The sequence below is a fragment of the Mustelus asterias genome, chromosome 15 (genome assembly GCF_964213995.1).
Source record: "Mustelus asterias chromosome 15, sMusAst1.hap1.1, whole genome shotgun sequence".
Taxonomy (NCBI): domain Eukaryota; kingdom Metazoa; phylum Chordata; class Chondrichthyes; order Carcharhiniformes; family Triakidae; genus Mustelus; species Mustelus asterias.
This window is the reverse complement of record NC_135815.1, coordinates 25,345,227-25,363,840: the sequence shown is the minus strand read 5'-3', so window position 1 is coordinate 25,363,840 and position 18,614 is coordinate 25,345,227. Positions and strand designations below refer to the sequence as shown.

The following is an 18,614-nucleotide window of genomic DNA, read 5'->3' as shown; positions in this document are numbered from 1 at the left end:
TGCTGCGATCAAAAATTCCCCCAACTGCTGCTGCACATTCCTCCCGAGATCTTACAAACCTGGCTTACTCAGAAATGATGTGGAGATGCCGGCGTTGGACTGGGGTAAACACAGTAAGAAGTTTAACAACGCCAGGTTAAAGTCCAACAGGTTTATTTGGTAGCAAAAGCCACACAAGCTTTCGAAGCTCTAAGCCCCTTCCTCACCTGAAGAAGGGGCTTAGAGCTTCGAAAGCTTGTGTGGCTTTTGCTACCAAATAAACCTGTTGGACTTTAACCTGGTGTTGTTAAACTTCTTACTGTGTTTACTCAGAAATGTACAGCATCCATCAGGAATCTTCATTGAGGCAGAGTAGAGTTGGGGCAATACAGCACATCACCTTCTTTTTCCAGTGCTAGCTGCCGTATGGCAAGTTTAAAGATCCAGTTTGAATGGTAGTGGATGGGTGAATGGACAAATGGGTAGGTGGGTGAGGGAGGTAAGTAGGTAAGTGGATGGGGGAGTAGATAGATGAGGTGGTGGGCGGGTGATGTACTGTAGTGAAAGTGGGTGCTGAGGTGGTGGTGGTTAGGGGGGCAGGTGGACTAGGTGATAGTTGGGTTGGGTCATTTCGAGTACTCAGGCCAAGTCGGGGGGGGGGGGGGGGGGGTTGTCAGGTTGGGTTGGGGGGTGGTGTGATTGAGTGGTTCAGGCAGGATATGGGGGAAGGGCTAGAGGATGATTGGGGTGGTCAGTTGTGTAGTTACTACTTCCTCAACAGCAATTAAGGATGGGCAACAAAGGCTGGACTCACCAGTGATGCTCTCATCCTGTGAAATAATACATTTTTAAAAAAGTATATTAACAAAAATCACATTCTTAGAACTTGTTTCGAAGACTCATGTCCCTGCGATACAATTAAGAAATCAAATCTGTTAGAAACTTAAATAAGTGGCATTGCCTTGTTTTCATTCAACGCAAAATGTCAGTGCCAAATTAATGTTGACTTCCTGATTGCACTAATTTCCAGAGCTCACCCCACGAAACTGCACAACCCAGAACAGCATTTTCTATGCAATAATGAATACACGCTCTAAGAATGGACATTAGATGTGATTCTGCGATTGGACAACATTTGCTAAATAATCCTCAATATGCTAAAAATGATAGTGACAACCAATTTAAAATTGTAAGGCAGTTTAAAATGGCACTTTTGCATGTACTGGAAGCTATGTATACTAATACACAGAACTCTGTCATTTTCAGACAGAAAGAACAGGTGCACACATTGCGTCTGTTTCAGCTAAACAAAATAAATGACATCTATTCACTGGTTCATTTCTCAATCAGAATCAAGCTGTTTGGTTTAAATTTCAAACAATGCTTGGCAGTTAACTGTCAATCAGCATCAACTGCTGCATTCTCACCACCAACACCTCTACCAGTCAGAATTCACATGCCAACCAATCAGCACCCTTTTCTCATACATATAAATTGCTGTTCCCTTCACATTTGGTATTTTTGCGAATTGTCCTGATGAGTGCTAGGCGAAAAGTTTTGACCACAAAGAAAGTATCTTTTTTTCCAGCAATACTCACGTTCTGGAACACCAAACAACTGTAACAGTGAACAATCAGAAAATTTATCCCATTAAGAGAACACCAATTTGGATGACTTACCAGAACTCCCTATAACAGCCAACATCTGCCCACTTCTGACTTTCAGATTCAGGTTCTTCAGAGCCATTATCTGTCCATTTGGACTGGAATTCCATTGCCAAGGCATTTGTAATTCTGCCAGCTTCTCATACCAAGGAATCTGTGCTGCAGAATTGACCTGCATTTTGTAGGCAAGAAATGCATGTCAAAACAGACTAGGAGGAGTCTTAAGTTTCACTGAAGTTAATAATTGCTCAGACAGCACTCCTTGTTTAAAAGTACAATAAACTCCCCAGTGGGTAAATATGTTGCATGGTCAGGTGGACTAGGAAAGTACTGAGTTGTCTGATCTTGGTTGGTGCAATGGTCTGCTGCTCCTGTTGGCTTCACTGCTCGTGGAGTAAGGAGGAGAAAAGGTGATTGAGCACCCTTCCTCCTGATCACTGTCATTTGACTCTTGTTGGGTGTTTGACACTGAATCTGACTGTATTGGCTTTGGCTAGGACAAGGATTGACAACTTGAGGTCTCACGCAGCTCTTCATATCTTATTTGTGGTTCCCAACCTTTACCAGTTGTGCTAAAAGCTGGAAGGAGCGATTAGCTATGGTAAAACAAAATCTGAACATGTGGGAACAAAGCTCCCTCCTCATTGCAGGTAAGAACCAGGTCATCAGGTGAGAAGCACTCTGAGTGTTGGTGTAGGTGGCATTCCTCACTCCTGTGCCATCTTCCACTTTATATGGAACTGCTGGCAGAGACAGACCCATCCAAATCCATGTGAAAAGCCATTGAATCAGCTGCAAGTCAATTACACAGCTAAGGGTAATAAACAGCAATTTCTTAAAAAGTGGGGGAAGGAATCTCCCTAACCTGTTCCAGCTGCCAATTTACCTGAGAACCAACTTCCTGAAATTCAACTAAATGAAGATTTGCTTCTTACTGAGAATCCTATTGAACATAGAACTGTACAGCACAGAACAGGCCCTTCGGCCCACAATGTTGTGCCGAGCTTTATCTCATAGAATCCCTACAGTGCAGAAGGAGGCCATTCGGCCCATCGAGTCTGCACCGACCACTATCCCACCCAGGCCCTACCCCCACATATTTTACCCGCTAATCCCTCTAACCTATGCATCTCAGGACTCTAAGGGGCAATTTTTAACCTGGCCAATCAACCTAACCCGCACATCTTTGGACTGTGGGAGGAAACCAGAGCACCCGGAGGAAACCCACGCAGACACGAGGAGAATGTGCAAACTTCACACAGACAGTGACCCGAGCCGGGAATCGAACCCAGGACCCTGGAGCTGTGAAGCAGCAGTGCTAACCACTGTGCTACCGTGCCGCCCCCCGTGATCTGAAACCAAGATCAAGCTATCCCACTCCCTATCATCCTGGTGTGCTCCATGTGCCTATCCAATAACCACTTAAATGTTCCTAAAGTGTCTATCACGGCAGGCAGTCCATTCCACACCCCAACCACTCTCTGCGTAAAGAACCTACCTCTGATATCCTTCCTGTATCTCCCACCATGAACCCTATAGTTATGCCCCCTTGTAATAGCTCCATCCACCCGAGGAAATAGTCTTTGAACGTTCACTCTATCTATCCCCTTCATCATTTTATAAACCTCTATTAAGTCTCCCCTCAGCCTCCTCCGCTCCAGAGAGAACAGCCCAAGCTCCCTCAACCTTTCCTCATAAGACCTGCCCTCCAAACCAGGCAGCATCCTGGTAAATCTCCTTTGCACTCTTTCCAGCGCTTCTACATCCTTCTTATAGTGAGGTGACCAGAACTGCACACAATATTCCAAATGTGGTCTCACCAAGGTTATTGCTTCAACTAAAAGCATCAACTTATCTAAGAAACTACAGGCCTGCCAAGGAAGACATACAGACAATTATACTTTGTAATTGCATTGTATTTGCTTCATCTGCATCTAATCTTTGTGTGAGTGACAGCATGTGTGAGGCGAGTGAGCAAGGCATTACATTTTAAACTTATGGGGCAAATGTTTGATAATAAATCACCTTTATGTTTGAAAACTCACAAAAGGCTTGCTACTGGAATTATTTAACGTAGGACAATCACTCATGAAAAGACACAAATCCACATACAAACATATTGATCACGGAAAGTTGTAAAAGAGATAAATTTTGTCCTTGCCAATTCTATTTCAAAATGGACTGATAACTCCTATGTCAGGTTCTATGAAAAAATATATACTGAAATACCAGTTGCATCTGTAGGCAATATTTTGATTGCTGTTTATAATGTTAAAAGTGCAGGCATGTAACATTTGTCACAAACTCACACAGCACAGTGGTTAGCACTGCTGTCTCACAGCTCCAGGGACCTGGGTTCCATTCCCAGCTTGGGTCATTGTCTGTGTGGAGTTTGCAAGTTCCCCCCGTGTCCGTCCAAAGATGTGTGGGTTAGATGCATTGGCTGTGCAAAATTTCCCCTTAGTGTCTCGGGATGTGTAAATTAGAGGGATTAGCAGATAAATATGTGAGGCTATGGGGAAAGGGCCTAGGTGGGATTGTTGTCGGTGCAGACTCGATAGATCGAATGGCCTCCTTCTGTAGGGTTTCTATATCTATGTTTTCGATGCTGGAATCTGGGCCCCAAGACTTATTATGTAGTTCCACCACAACGCCACTGGGTGCCAGCACAAGAATTTGTCAGATGCCATAAGATTTAAATCAATGCAAAGACTTTAACTTCATAATGTTTGGCAATTTATTAAGACTAGTCTTCAGCTCTCACTGATTTTCCGATGAAATATGACTATTCCTCAGCATCAGAGTAGCCTAACCTTTTTTTATGTCTGAGACAGGAAATGGCAGCTCCTCAGGACACCACTTGGTGAATTTAAAGTTGCAACCATGCAGCGGGAATAAACAGTCTCTTCCCGTAATGTGTTAATCCTTGCTGATAGGAAGGAAGTGGGATTCATGGCAATATCCCTTTCACTTGCTGAATGGATAATTCAGAAATTTACCTGCAGCTCCCTATTTGCATTTCTACGGGAGATTAATTCCAGCTTTGGTGAAAATATTCTGAAATGCCACTGAATATTTTAACTCCCTAAAGTCTCTTCAGCTTAGTCATGTACTTCCCATGCTACATTTATATAAAATACAGCAAAATCACTATTGAAATAATATAAAGCATTGACACTCAACATTCAAATTCAACCTATTTAAGTTAATTTCTATAGCATTAGAAATAAATTTTACACCATTATGATGAATATTTGTTATTACTATTCCATTATTGCGTATTTCTAATGTCTAAGTTGGTATGATAATGAAAATATGAAGGCAGAACACCAAAAGAAATGACTGTAATATGGTTGCTTGCCTGCATGTTCTAAAGGTCTCCAAAGAATATCTTTAATTCCTTCAGGTTTAAATAAAAAGCTTGATGACATCAATCACAATGGGCCATATTTTGTGGTTAGCAGCGAAGGAATAGCGTTCACCACTGGTCTCCGAAAATGGTGTGTATTATAGCCAAGTTCCGCACACATGAGGACGGCCTCAACCAGGATCTTAGGTTCATGCCACACTATCTGTAACCCCCACGACTTGCCTGGGCTTGCAAAATCTCACTAACTGTCCTGGCTGGAGACAATACACATCTCTTTAACCTGTGCTTAACCCTCTCTCCACTCACATTGTCTGTACCTTTAAGACTTGATTACCTATAAAGACTCGCATTCCAACCATTATTTTGTAAACTGAATTTGTGTCTTTATATGCCCTGTTTGTGAACAGAACTCCCACTCACTTGATGAAGGGGCAGCACTCCGAAAGCTAGTGGCTTGTGCTACCAAATAAACCTGTTGGACTTTAACCTGGTGTTGTGAGACCTCTTACTGTGTTTACCCCAGTCCAACGCTGGCATCTCCACATTAGAGTTCTTAACCGCAGTGCATGACCTACCTACTGCAAACCCACTTTCCAACCTGCAATTAATGGCCACTTAGGTGCCACTTTGCCCATTGCTAGTTTATCTATGGCAAAGGTATATCATGCCAAGTCGTGGTACGGCAACGTTTTATAGGCCGACTAGTGTTGGGCAAGAGGGGCTTTGGGAGTTCCCTGGGTCCATCGGGGGTAGCCCCTGCAAGGTCATATCCCCCTTTAAACCTCCCCTTCCAGCTTCTCAAAACTGGCCCCTTCTCCTCCTCACTGGGGCCTGCCAGCCAGGTCTCGCCAATACCCCAGATTTACATTCGGTTTACCCTCCATGAGCTTCTCTTCTTTGGGGACTAGGCTGCAGTACCAGCAGTGGCCACTGCTCGAACCTGGCGCAGCTGGGACGAGAGAGCTGCCGACCAATCTGGGACTTCCTGCCCAGATACGGGTGGGAGTCTCACCCTTAGCTAGTGAACACCCTGCTGAACATTAACTGGCTGCAAGAAAATGGCTAGGAAGGCAAATGGCCTTTATTGCATGGGGGGGGGGTTGTAATACAAGAATAAAAAAGTTTTGCTGCAGTTGTAGTAGGGTTTTGGTGAGACCACGCCTAGAATTAGGAAAATCGTCATCAAAATCAAAAGTGTCACAGTGTATCGAGTTACAAAATGTTTACAGACAAGATTGACTGATTTCAAAACCTCACAAGTGTCCACAGCACTTTGCTCATGTTGCTCAAAGGACATTGTCTGGCGTTATCTTCCCAGTGTAGCATACTAAATTAAAGTGAAATCTGATATTTATATACTATCTTTCACACAGCAGTATGTCCCATGAAGCTTTAAAGCCACTGGAATACTTTTGAAGTATATTCATTGTCATAACTTTACAGTAGGCATCTATGAAACCTGAGCTCACACCAGCAGAGACCACTGGCTAATGGAAACTACACTTGTGCTTTCGGGCAGGCATATCACTCACTGTTCAAAACTTTCTCCCTTTATTATGTTCACAAGGCTCCGCTCCGGCCTGCAGCAAATCAAGACAAATGCTACAGGCGCTGCATCAGTTCCTTATTGAGCACTCTGAATGGGCTGAATGGCCTACTTCTGCTCCTATGTCTTCTGGTCTTATTAATGACAAGTCAAATTAGTTTCCCCCATCAATCTTCGCTTTCATCTTCACTATTAGCATCCAATTAGCGCACCCAGGACTGAAATCTCCGGGCCCGCTAGCCTCTCCCCGCTCTGCCAGGAGTGTTTCACACCAGCGGGTTTACAGCTGCTTCCCACTAGAGGGGAGCTGGCAGCCCACCCCCACTGGAGTGAAGGGGGCCATCCCAGGAGGTTGGGGGTGAGGGGGGTGCCCCCTGGGCATTGCCAGCTTGGCAATGCCAGCCTGGCCCCCTGGCACTGCCCAAGGGTCAAAGTGGCAATGCCCATGAGGGCATCTTGGCACCGCCCATCAGGCATCGGGCGGTGCCAAGGGGGTGGGGCCTCTGAAGGGTTGGATGGGGGGGTACCTGCTGCCACTCTGCACTTGGGCTTGGTGACAGAGAGAGGGAGGCCAGCAATTAGGGCTGGCCACTGGGGGTAGGGGGTGGGGTTGGCCTGCCAGGAAGGGATTGGGACTGGGGGGGGGGGGGGGTGGGGGGAGAGATCGAGGCGGGCTGGGGTCGAGCCTGGCCCAGAAACATCTGGGGCGGGGGGAAGGCACGATTGGGCCATGGGCCATTGGGGGGTGGAGTGTGGGTCGGAGGGGCAGCTATGCAGAGTCGCGAGGCTGGCCAGCGATCGAGAGGCCAGCAGTGCAAACTACTGCACATGCACCAATCTCAGCACTGAAAGATCAGTGCATGCGCAGTGGCCCACTCAGCGCTATGCTGCCAGCTTCTCCAATGGGAATAGGCTCCGCCCACTGATTTTTAGCGTGATTCACACTAGGGCACTCTGATGCACAGAGTGTGGGAGATTCGTTTTGAAAATCCCGCTGAAAAAAACCCAGCAGGATTTACTCCAGTTCTTACGCAAATTCGACACTTGGAATTTTTTTGGGAGAATCTCACCCACAGCATTTTGAGGGGGCTTGACAGGGTGGATGCTGAGAGGATATTCCCCCTCGTGGGAGAATCTGGAACTAAGGGACACAGTTTAAAAACAAGGAGCATCCCACAGAAGACAGAATGAGGAGGAATTTCTCTCTTCAAGGGGTTATTAGTGTTTGAAGTTCTCTTCCCCAGAGAGCAGAAGAGGTTGGATCATTGAAAATATTAAAGACTGAGTTAGGATAGATGTTTGATTAATGGAATTAAGGGTTATGGGAACAAGTGAAGTTAAGCCCACAATAAGATAAGACAGAAGCAATCCTGGCAGGCTGAATGGTTTAGCCTGCCAGGACTGCTGCTATCTTTTGTGTTCTTCTGATACAGAATTGAAATTACTTGATTTTGATTTATTATACAGTGAAAAAGTATTGTTTCTTGCACGCTATACAGACAAAGCATGCAATTCATTGAGTACATGGGGAGAAGGAAAGGAGAGGGTGCAGAATTTGGTGTTACAGTCATAGCTATGGTGTAGAGAAAGATCAACTTAATATAAGGAAGGCATTGCATTGTTATCAATGGTCACTCTACAAAAATATGCACCAACAACAGAGAATCAACTCTCATCCAACTTCCGCTTGTTGAAAAAAAGACTTGTTTAAGGGATCACTAAACAATCTGAAGGAGTCTGTCTCCAAGATTAAGCGACGGATTGAGCCCAAGATGGATGCAATGCCTTATCTTGGCAGCTTGGATCTTGTTTATGTCTCTTGTGAAGACCATGAATTGGATTCAACTGGATTTTGAATTTGTTTTTTGGAGCAAGGAATGGATTTGGCTTTGTGCGGATCCACTCTGAGCATTGGCTTTGTTAATTAAAAAGAATAACAGAGATGTCACTCGCCTCATAACTGAGATCCTGCACTTGGATGACGTTGGGTTTGCCACTGTAGGTGAAGTAAAGGCTGCTTTCCTCCTCCAACGTACAGAAGAGCTGCTCCCTGAGGTGGCTGGGCTGATTTAAAAAGAAACAAGATAAAATCGACTAAAGAGACAACAAACTTATAATAACCACGAGTGAAAAACAAAGCAATAAAACCCTAAAACAGTAACGAGTTTTCTCTAAAAGAAAGATCAGGAGGAAGTTGTTGGGGCGATAACGGAGTTTCAGTCTCACCTTCTGTGGGCAATTGTCCTCCACAGTGTTGGACAGGCTGCTGGACATGCTGAGGAAAGCTGAACTTTCACCGCGACGATAAAACAATAATAAATAAACAAACAGCAGCAGCAGCAATGTTTAGACGGAGAGCAGGTGTATCTGAGCCATGTCCTGGTCACCGATTCCGGGCAGTGGGGGCCAGTGGGTTTTAAAGGAGCCGCTCTCCCGCCCCCTCTTACAAGGGCACCGCCTCGATCCACCAGTCCAAGGGTTGCCACATCCCCGCCTGTGGCTTTAAACACAACAGCTCGCTCACCCTCACATAGCCGGGCTGACAGGGGCGGGCTGAGAAAGATCCACTCTTACCATTTAACTTAATGTAAATGTCTTTTTCGTTGCTTTGCAAAGTTTTGCATTTAAAAAAAAACTTTTCTTTGTTTTAAATTTGGTTTGATGTGTGTATGTGTGTGAGGTGGGAATAAGGGAGGGAGGCATGAGCTGCTTGGAAGAAACAAGCGGTGGGGTTGTTGTTGTGCCGGGAGAAGAGTTTGTCCCCAGTTGTGGCGGTCGGACAGCAGAAGCGGCCTGCACAGTGTGTGTCAGTCACCTCAACTACACCGTCAGGTAAACACCATGGCTTCTCCCCACTTCTACTTCACAGGGAGGGTGGAGGCGTCTTCAATCAATCAAACAATCAATCATTGCAAAAGTGAATCTCTGCTTTTCAGAAAGTAAACACTCCAAAGGCTGATTTGAGAAGTAGATATTTGTTTAAATAAGTATAAGGTGATTGGGATTCTGTTTAAATCAAACTTGACTGATCAATCCTGAGACTTTGACAGATTTGCCCTTTAAAGTTTTATTAGTATCGCAAGTAAGCGTACATTAGCACTGCAATGAAGTAACTGTGAAAATCCCCTAGTCGCCACACTCCGGCACCTGTTCGGGTACACTGAGGGAGAATTTAGCATGGCCAATGCACCTAACCAGCACGTCTTTCAGACTGTGAGAGGAAACTGGAGCACCCAGAGGAAACCCACACAGACGTGGGGAGAACGTGCAGACTCCGCACAGACAGTGACCCAAGCTGGGAATCGAATCCGGGTCCCTGGTGCTGTGAAGCAGCAGTGTGAACCACTGTGAAAAATAAATATACTGTTGTATTTAGAAAGGATTAAAATGCAGAGCACTCTAATTAATGTGTTCCACAAGTTTAAAACCCAAACCTATAAATACAATTTTCTTCTCAATCAGGTACAGTTTATTAAAATTTGGTTAAATATTTGATTTATTATTGTCCCATGTATTGGGATACAGTGAAAAGTATTGTTTCTTGTGCACTAGATAGATAAAACATACCATTCATAGAATACATAGGAGAGAAGAAAAGGAGAGGGTGCAGGATATAGTGTTACAGTCATAGCTAGGGTGCAAAGAAAGATCAACTTAATATATGGTAAGTCCATTCAAAAGTCTGATGGCAGCAGAGAAGAAGCTGTTCTCGAGTCGTTGGTATGTGTTCTCAGACTTTTGTACCTTTTCCCAATGGAAGAAGGTATTAACAAATGGCTAACAGTTTTAGTAAATAATGTGTTTTTAATAGGCATGTTTTTATCATATGGCATTGTTAACAATAAACTGACATTATGTGTTCATCGCGCTATCTGTGTCAGATGTAACTTTTATTCTCTAAAAGTTAAATATAAACAGGAAGAGCAAGAAAACCCGCTCAATATCCAAAACAGAAAGATAGATTGTCATTTCGGTGTGACCCTATCAATGAATGAATGTCCTTCACAACCTCAGAACACCCCAAAACATTTCACAGCCAGTGAGTTACTTCATTAATACAGCTGGTGTAAGGGGTGTACTCTGAATGTTAACCTACCTGTTCCAAACATACTTGGATCTGCTTGTTGTGTATTTCCAATATGTTGTTTTAATTTCAAATTTCCAGAATTTTCAGCTTGCTTTTTTTTTATTTCTACATAAGGATAATGGGTGCTAGAGCTACAATTGTAGGAATGATTGGGATGTGGGCCACTACCTGCGTGCACAATTTATTTATTTTATTTATTAGTCACAAGTGAGGCTTACATTAACACTGCAATGAAATTACTGTGAAATTCCCTGAGTCGCCACACCATGGCACCTGTTCGGGTAAAATGCACCTAACCAGCATGTCTTTCAGACTGTGGGAGGAAACCGGAGCAAACCCACGCAGACAGGGGGCCAGGCCTGCCCCGCCATTCAATACGATCTTGGCTGATCTGTGCCAGCCTTAAATCTTTTTCTGTGCCATTTCCCCATAGCACTCTATTCCTCAATCTATCAAATATTTATCCACCTCCACTTTAAATACTTCTAATGATCCAGCCTCCACCAATCTTTGGAACAGAGAGTTCCAGAGATTCACCAACTTCTGACTTGGAAAGCCGGCACTGGTTGTTTAAATTACAACATGTCCCTCCATCCGACGAAGGGGCAGCGCTCCGAAAGCTTATGGTATTTGCTACCAAATAAACCTGTTGGACTTTAACCTGGTGTTGTGAGACTTCTTACCATAAAATCCCTACAGTGCAGAAGGAGGCCATTCAGCCCATTGAGTCTGCACCGACCACAATCCCACCCAGGCCCTATCCCCATAACCCCATGCATTTACCCTAGATAATCCCCTACACTAAGGTGCAATTTAGCATGATCAATCCACCTAACCCGCACTTCTTTGGACTGTGGGAGGAAACCGGAGCATCCGGAGGAAACCGACACAGACACGGGGAGAATGTGCAAACTCCACACAGCCAGTGACCCAAGCTGGGAATCAAACCCAGGTCCCCAGCACTGTGAAGCAGCAATGCTAACCTCTGTGCCACCCTATAAAAGCTGTTTCAATGGAGTATAGGTTAAAAGAAAAACTGCAAATAGAAAGAACACAAGAAATAGAAACAAGAGTAGTCCAAAAGGCCTGCCCCACACTTCAATACACTATCCAGTGCTAAATTCCTCATGTTAATGAGCACAAAATTCACACAATAAAGTGATGAATAAATAATTGATCAAACCACACCATCAGGGACCAGTAATGATTGAAACTGCACCTATGATTAGCACCTCACCCAAATTTTTATTTCTTTTAGTGGGGGAAAATATGTGAATATGTTCAAAAATAATGCTAATGGGAAATTGTAGCAGCTATATGACATGTTGACTATTTGCTGCTTTATGTTTAAAATTATGTTCTTGCAGTGAGAGAGTTGGGCCTTGGTGGGATGTTCAATCGTACCATAAAAAGTGGACAAGGCATATCCTGAAAGATGTCTCGTTTTATGTGGAAAGTGGACAACTCATGGGAATTTTAGGAAATTCTGGTAATTAATGCAAATAGTTTGCTTTGTTTTTCAGATTTAGTTTTTTTTATTTGTTTTTTGATTTTCATTTTTTTTCCCTTTGTAGTGTTCCTTTAAATAGTTGTGTTGAATAGACAGATGCGGGGTCACCATCATGCCAAGTCACTGTAGTTGGTTGGACAGCTGGCTAATGCCATGGCTGGGTTAAAAGGCCATGGACAAATGTGCTGCAGAAACCTCTGTTTCCATACACGCTAGAGTTCTCCTGTTCTGAATGCGTTGCCATAAAACTTCCCTCAAAGTCTCAGATAGCTGATAATTTGCTAGGAATGAGCCCCTTATGGGGAAAATTTAATTCTACAATAACATATTACTAATTGTCCCAATGTTGTCATCTGGACTAATTTCAGTCACTCATAGAGGTCAGTGAGGAATTTTATTTCTAATAGGTCTTCTCCATCATACAGTATTCCTCTGGACCTAGTGTGATACTGTCAGCGCTATTCCGACAGTATTCTATCCTGTTACTAGCCATTAGCAAGTGGACAATATTTGTTAAAGTAAGTATCTTTAGCAAGATACTTACTAAGATATCTTAATAAGATACTTAGTATCTTGCTAAAGATACTTATCTTTTGTATCTTAGTAAGATATTTAGGATCTTACTGAGTAGTCAATCTCCTTCTCACTCATAACTTAAACTTTCTTTTTAAGGAAACTCTTGGTGTTAGGTTGCTACATTCCCCTAATGGTTCCTCAGAAATTGTGAACTGGTTGGCGAGTCATGGATGAACCTATTTCACTATTTGAATTAATACCTCAGAGTAACTTCATGCAACCACATTCCTTAATTTTCTACCCCCTTCTACTGACAACTTTGCTCATGTTGACTGATATCAACCCTCCTTTTTTCAACTTAATGGGAATTCTTTATGTAGAATCCTAGACAGCGATGTTGGCCACGCATTCAGGTGTCGCAGTGGCACTGAACCCTTCTTCACCCAACTGTAACTCTTTGGGCTGGAGTTTGATTTGATTTATTGTCACATGTATTAGTGTACAGTGAAAAGTATTGTTTCTTGCTATACAGACAAAGCATTCCGTACATTGGGAAGGAAAGGAGAGAGTGCAGAATGTAGTGTTACAGTCATAGCTAGGGTGTAGAGAAAGATCACTTAAGGCGAGGTAGGTCCATTCAAAAGTCTGATGGCAGCAGGGAAGAACGTTGGTACATGTCCTCAGATTTTTGCATCTTTTTCCCGATGGAAGAAGGATGTCCGGGGTCCTTGATTGTGCTCGCTGCTTTTCCAAGGCTGGAAGTGTAGAGAGTGTGAATGGATGGAAAGCTGGTTTGAGTGATAGACTGCGCTTTGTCCATGACCCTTTGTAGTTTATTGCAGTCTTGGGCAGAGCAGGAGACATACCAAGCTGTGATACAACCGGTATCTGGTGCATCTGTAGAAGTTGGTGAGAGTTCGAGCGGACATGCCAAATTTCCTTAGTCTCCTGAGAAAGTAGAGGCATTGATGGGCTTTCTTAACTATAGTGTCCACATGGAGGGACCAGGACAGATTGTTGGTGATCTGGACACCTAAAAACTCGAAGCCCTCGACCATTTCTACTTCGTCCCCATTGACATAGACAGGGGCATGCCCTCCTCTACACTTCCTGAAATCGATGACTATCTCCTTCGTTTTGTTGGCATTGAGGGAGAGATTATTGTCATCACACCACTTCACCAGATTCTCTGTCTCTTTCCTGTACTGTCTCTCATCATTGTTTGAGATCCGACCCACAACAGTGGTGTCATCAGCGAACTTGAAGATCGAGTTGGAAGGGAATTTGGCCATATAGTCAGAGGAGTATAAGGAGTATAGTAAGGGGCTGAGGACACAGTCTTGCGGAGCACCAGTGTTCAGGATGATCGTGGAGGAGGTGCTGTTGCATATCCTTACTGACTGCAGTCTGTGAGTTAGGAAGTTTAGGATCCAATTGCAGAGGGAGAAGCTGAGCCCAAGGCCACAAAGTCTGGAGATAAATCTCGTAGGAATAATGGTGTTAAAGGCTGAGCTGTAGACTATGGAGTGTCTGGTGGGCGGGGGTTAGTGGGAACTGGTTAAAGATTATGGTTTGTAGTTGCCACTAGGTGCAAGAGATTAGTAGGCACCTTTTAAAACATTTTAAATAGTAAGAAATAATTTACTAAAAAACTGACTACTGCATATCAATTAAGCCAGTAAATGTTTCTGTGCAGTTTTTCAAAGTTGGCTTCAGTTATTTATGGATGAGACATGATTAAAAATGCATATTTTTGTGATAAAGTAATCTTCAACTAAATTAATAAAACTACAACAGGTTGTCATTCTTAAATATATCAAGGAATATTTTTTCAAAAACAAAAACATATTGTGCTCTGAAGCACTATTTGATTACATTGGTTCACAGAAGACTTTACATTCAGAGATATACAAATTAAAGCAGAGCTATTTTTTATTCATTTATTAGAGTTAGAGCAGAAACTTGAATAAACTGAATCACTTCTGAAAACTAGCACACATTTGAATGCAATTCGCACCTGAATTACTGAGGTGCCCAAAATGGAAAGTCTACCCTTGAGTGGGAATTTTTACTGTACTTTTGCTGCTACCTCCCCCCCCCCACCCCCCCACCCCCCCTCCCCAACCCCACCCCAACTTGTCCTTCTGTAGCGCTGTTATCATTTAAGATAATCTATTGCCATCCTGGCAGAGATCAAGATCAACTATCGCAGCATAGATTATGCATTGAAACTGAACCTTCCTGGTCTGGTAGCCAGGAATGCCATCAGGCACTTCTACCACACAGGGACATCAGAGTTCAAACAACTTAATGTAAGGTGTATAAAGGATTTAATTATTTTGTTTGCACAGTACATTAAAAAAAAGATGTTTTGTTCTAAAACTGTAGTGCCAGTATTATGATTTAATGTTTTAGGATCTGGAAAAACCACTTTGTTGGATGCAATTGCAGGAAGATTATGTAAGCAAACAAACCTACTTGGTGATGTATATGTGAATGGGTGCAAACTTAAAAAGGAAGAATTTCATGACTGCTTTTCATACGTCTTACAGGTAATAATAGCACAGTAATGAACTTAAACTGTAACTTGTAGCAGCATGCATTTTACCTATAGAAAATTTATGACACTGCAAATGTTTTTGAGTACAGAACAGATTTTTTCAATTTACATAGGGTTACATAGGATTTATGGCACAGAAATAGACCATTTGATTCAACTAGTCCATATCAGTGGACTCAAACCTCCTCCTATCTTTTCTAATCTAAATCTACCTTCATAAGCATCTATACCATGAAATGCATCTTTTCTAGTCTCTTCAACCACTCACTCTTACCATTCTTTAGGTGAAAACATTTCTTCTGAATTCCTTATTGGATTTCTTGGTGACTGTCTTTTTTGGCGGGCTCCAGTTACATGTTACCCCATAAGAGGAAACATTCCCTCTGTATCCACTCTATCAAAACCTTTCATAATTTTAAAGACCTCTATGAGAACACAACTCAAACTTCTTTTTTCAAGAGAAAAGAGACCCCAGTCTGTCAATCCCTTCCTGAAACAATATATAAAGATATACTTGTCATAGAGGGAGTGCAATGGAGGCTCACCAGACTAACCCCTGGGACTTTGGGATTGTTTTACGAAGAGAGATTGAGGAAACTGGGTCTCTATTCTCTATTCTCTAAAGCTTCGAAGAATGAAAGGTGATCACATTGAAACTTACAAAGTTCAGGGCATGACAGGGTGGATGTACGTAAGCAGTTTTCTTGGCTGGTGAATCTAGAACCAGGAGACTAGGGATGGCTGCTTAGGGATAAGGGGTACCCACTGAAATGCTGGCTCATGACACCCATGCTTCAGCCTCAGAATGCTTCGGAGGAGAGGTCTAAAGCAGCTCATATCTCCACACAGTCCCTAATCAAGCAGACTGCAAGCTGCTGCACAGGTCCCCTGTAAATTCCTGGAATGATCCGCAGCCAAAGAAATTGAGTGCAGCGTTGACCTTCAAGGCCACTGACAGGGTATAGCCTCCCACTCTGCGAGATGCTAGGTCCTCCCTGACAACGTGGCAGACTGAATCAGGCAGACCATTGTCATTCTGAAGATGCGCTTCCAATGATTGGATCATTCTATACACTCCAGAAAGGATGTCCCTCATCATTGTTGTGTGTTGCGCCCTTCACAACTTGGCACTGCAAAGGGGAGATTCCTTGGCAGAGGGAGAATTGGAAGGGTGTGGAAGACATGCCTGTGCCACTTTAATTGCTACCAGATTCCAGGAGGAGTAAAGTGAAAGCAGCGAGAGATAGTCACATTCCTCCTGAACCTTGCTGCAATTCCACCACGTTGAAAGGGATGTCCAAGCAGTCACATCAAGGACAAGTTCAGCATTCAGGCTCACACCTTCCAGCCTCATTGTTGACCAGGCCATGATCTCTAAGAAGATTAGTGGTGCACCTTGCATGCGCTGGTTTTGGGAAGTGAAAGCCAACGCAACCATGAGAACTCTGTGGCGACTTACTTGATGCAGTCATCACCACATTAATGAGAAACTACAACGGCCGGTGAAATGAGGACATGATTGGGGATATCATACTCCTGTCCAGGTCTTGTACTTTGGCATTACCACTGAGGAGACATAACCTCAAGTTGCTGAGCTGCCCTTGCATAACTGTGTCGTGAGGAAAAAGGGTTATCAGCGCATTAAGCACACACTCCCAATAAAGATTTTAACACACATCCCTGACATCACACAATGGTGCAGAAACTATCTTCAGTGAGGTTGACATCATATGAATGTGAACCTCACAAAGGGAGACTATTACTTAGTGGACGGATGGCTAAGCCTCGAAATAAGAAGATTTGTATGTAAATAATCACAATGCCTTCAGTTGAAGTGATATTTTGCAGTTGAAGAGTTTATTGGTGCCCAAACTCCAAGCCAGCACATATCATCAGGGCTCGCACTGAAAGATTGGCTTCCTGGGCAAGGTACCAGAATGGGTGCTGCCACATGTGGACTATGCCTTCACCCTCCTCCAGCCATATCTTTGCCCCTCTACTGCACCACCCGCTCCCCTCACCTCACCCAACCCACACAAATACACTTACACGTCTCACACACATGACAGAGATCACTCCTGAGGGAAAGAGGAAATAGGCTTGTAGTGCAAGATTTTATTAAAGAATTATGAAAAGGCAGTGAAACAGACAGCAGTGCCATATTTAATTTATGAGGTGAACTCACTATACTCATTTCTTTTTCTTTTGCAGAGTGACAATTTACTCAGCTACCTCACAGTGGAAGAAACACTGACTTACACAGGCCTACTAGCACTACGTGGAAGTTCTAATGCCATCAAGAAAAAGGTACCTTGCGTTTTCCAGATGGCAGGTGCCGCACCCTCATCATAGTGAGACTGTGGTAGATACAGCAGAACACCATGAATTTGGAGATACACTCTGGCGAGCTGAACCCCCCGCTCCCCCCAACTCCCCCATCTCTGAATGTCCCAGACAGCAGGGCCGTTACTGGAGAACATCAATGTTCATCTGCTCCATGATGATCCTGATGGCATCATGGCCCCTGTCCACATGGTAGGGTGGCAGAGATGAGCCATGGGCACAGAACTCTTGTCTCCTAGCAACCAGCCTCATGGTGATCCAAAGATGATGCTAATGGCAGACTGCTTCAGGATGAAGTCACTGTGGCTGCTGCCAGAATAGTGGGCATTGAATAACCTGGTAATCTGGGCATGGTCGCAAAACTGCATGTTTTGGAATGGAGCCCCTTGTGGTCCTAATGCCTTCCCCTGTTTACACGTAGGGCCATAATGTGGAGATGCCGGCGTTGGACTGGGGTAAACACAGTAAGAAGTCTCACAACATCAGGATAAAGTCCAACAGGTTTATTTGGTAGCAAAAGCCACTAGCTTTCGAAGCGCTGCTCCTTCATCAGGTGACTCACCTGATGAAGGAGCAGTGCTTCGAAAGCTAATGGCTTTTGCTACCAAATAAACCTGTTGGACTTTAACCTGGTGTTGTGAGACTTCTTACTACACATAGGGCCACAGAGGCATGTATGTGCAGTTGCAATATATTTACCACGTAAATTGCAGTTTTAAATCATCAAAGTGCAAACAGCATAGCACTGAAATGTCTAAGTGAAGTGATCTTACAACAAGGTATGCTGCCCAATTCTTCTCTCTATATTAATATCATTCTTCAATAAATCGATAAAGAGTTAAACTTGCAGCATTTCTTGCGGACTGTCGGAGAACATGTGTAAAAACTAAGTGTGCTTTGCTTGAAGTTATAGGGTTTACTTCAGGCATCAAGGCCACAAACTCTGCTGTCATAGTGCTGCTGGAGCCAGCGCTACAGAGGCCAAAGGCTCTCAAGGGACAACCACTTCCAGCCTGGCCCGGGTAGCACCCCATGCAGC

The 18,614-nt window shown here is 43.7% G+C and overlaps 2 protein-coding genes across 2 annotated transcripts in view; one reads left to right on the top strand and one right to left on the bottom strand.

The window, feature by feature from the left end:
- abcg8 (ATP-binding cassette, sub-family G (WHITE), member 8) overlaps window positions 1-8,935 on the bottom strand; it is a 42,173-nt gene extending 33,238 nt beyond the window's left edge. Inside the window, exons 1-3 of the mRNA XM_078230536.1 lie at window positions 8,786-8,935; window positions 8,513-8,623; window positions 1,659-1,815 (exon numbers count right to left, since the gene is read on the bottom strand). Coding sequence (XP_078086662.1) covers window positions 1,659-1,815; window positions 8,513-8,623; window positions 8,786-8,833 — 316 coding nt within the window. The 5' untranslated portion in view covers window positions 8,834-8,935. The remainder of the gene's footprint in view (window positions 1-1,658; window positions 1,816-8,512; window positions 8,624-8,785) is intronic.
- Window positions 8,936-9,249: 314 nt separating this feature from the next.
- The window catches only part of abcg5 (ATP-binding cassette, sub-family G (WHITE), member 5), a 30,071-nt gene continuing 20,706 nt past the window's right edge, over window positions 9,250-18,614 (top strand). The window contains exons 1-4 of the mRNA XM_078230535.1: window positions 9,250-9,391; window positions 12,014-12,135; window positions 15,088-15,224; window positions 17,444-17,539. Coding sequence (XP_078086661.1) covers window positions 9,261-9,391; window positions 12,014-12,135; window positions 15,088-15,224; window positions 17,444-17,539 — 486 coding nt within the window. The 5' untranslated portion in view covers window positions 9,250-9,260. The remainder of the gene's footprint in view (window positions 9,392-12,013; window positions 12,136-15,087; window positions 15,225-17,443; window positions 17,540-18,614) is intronic.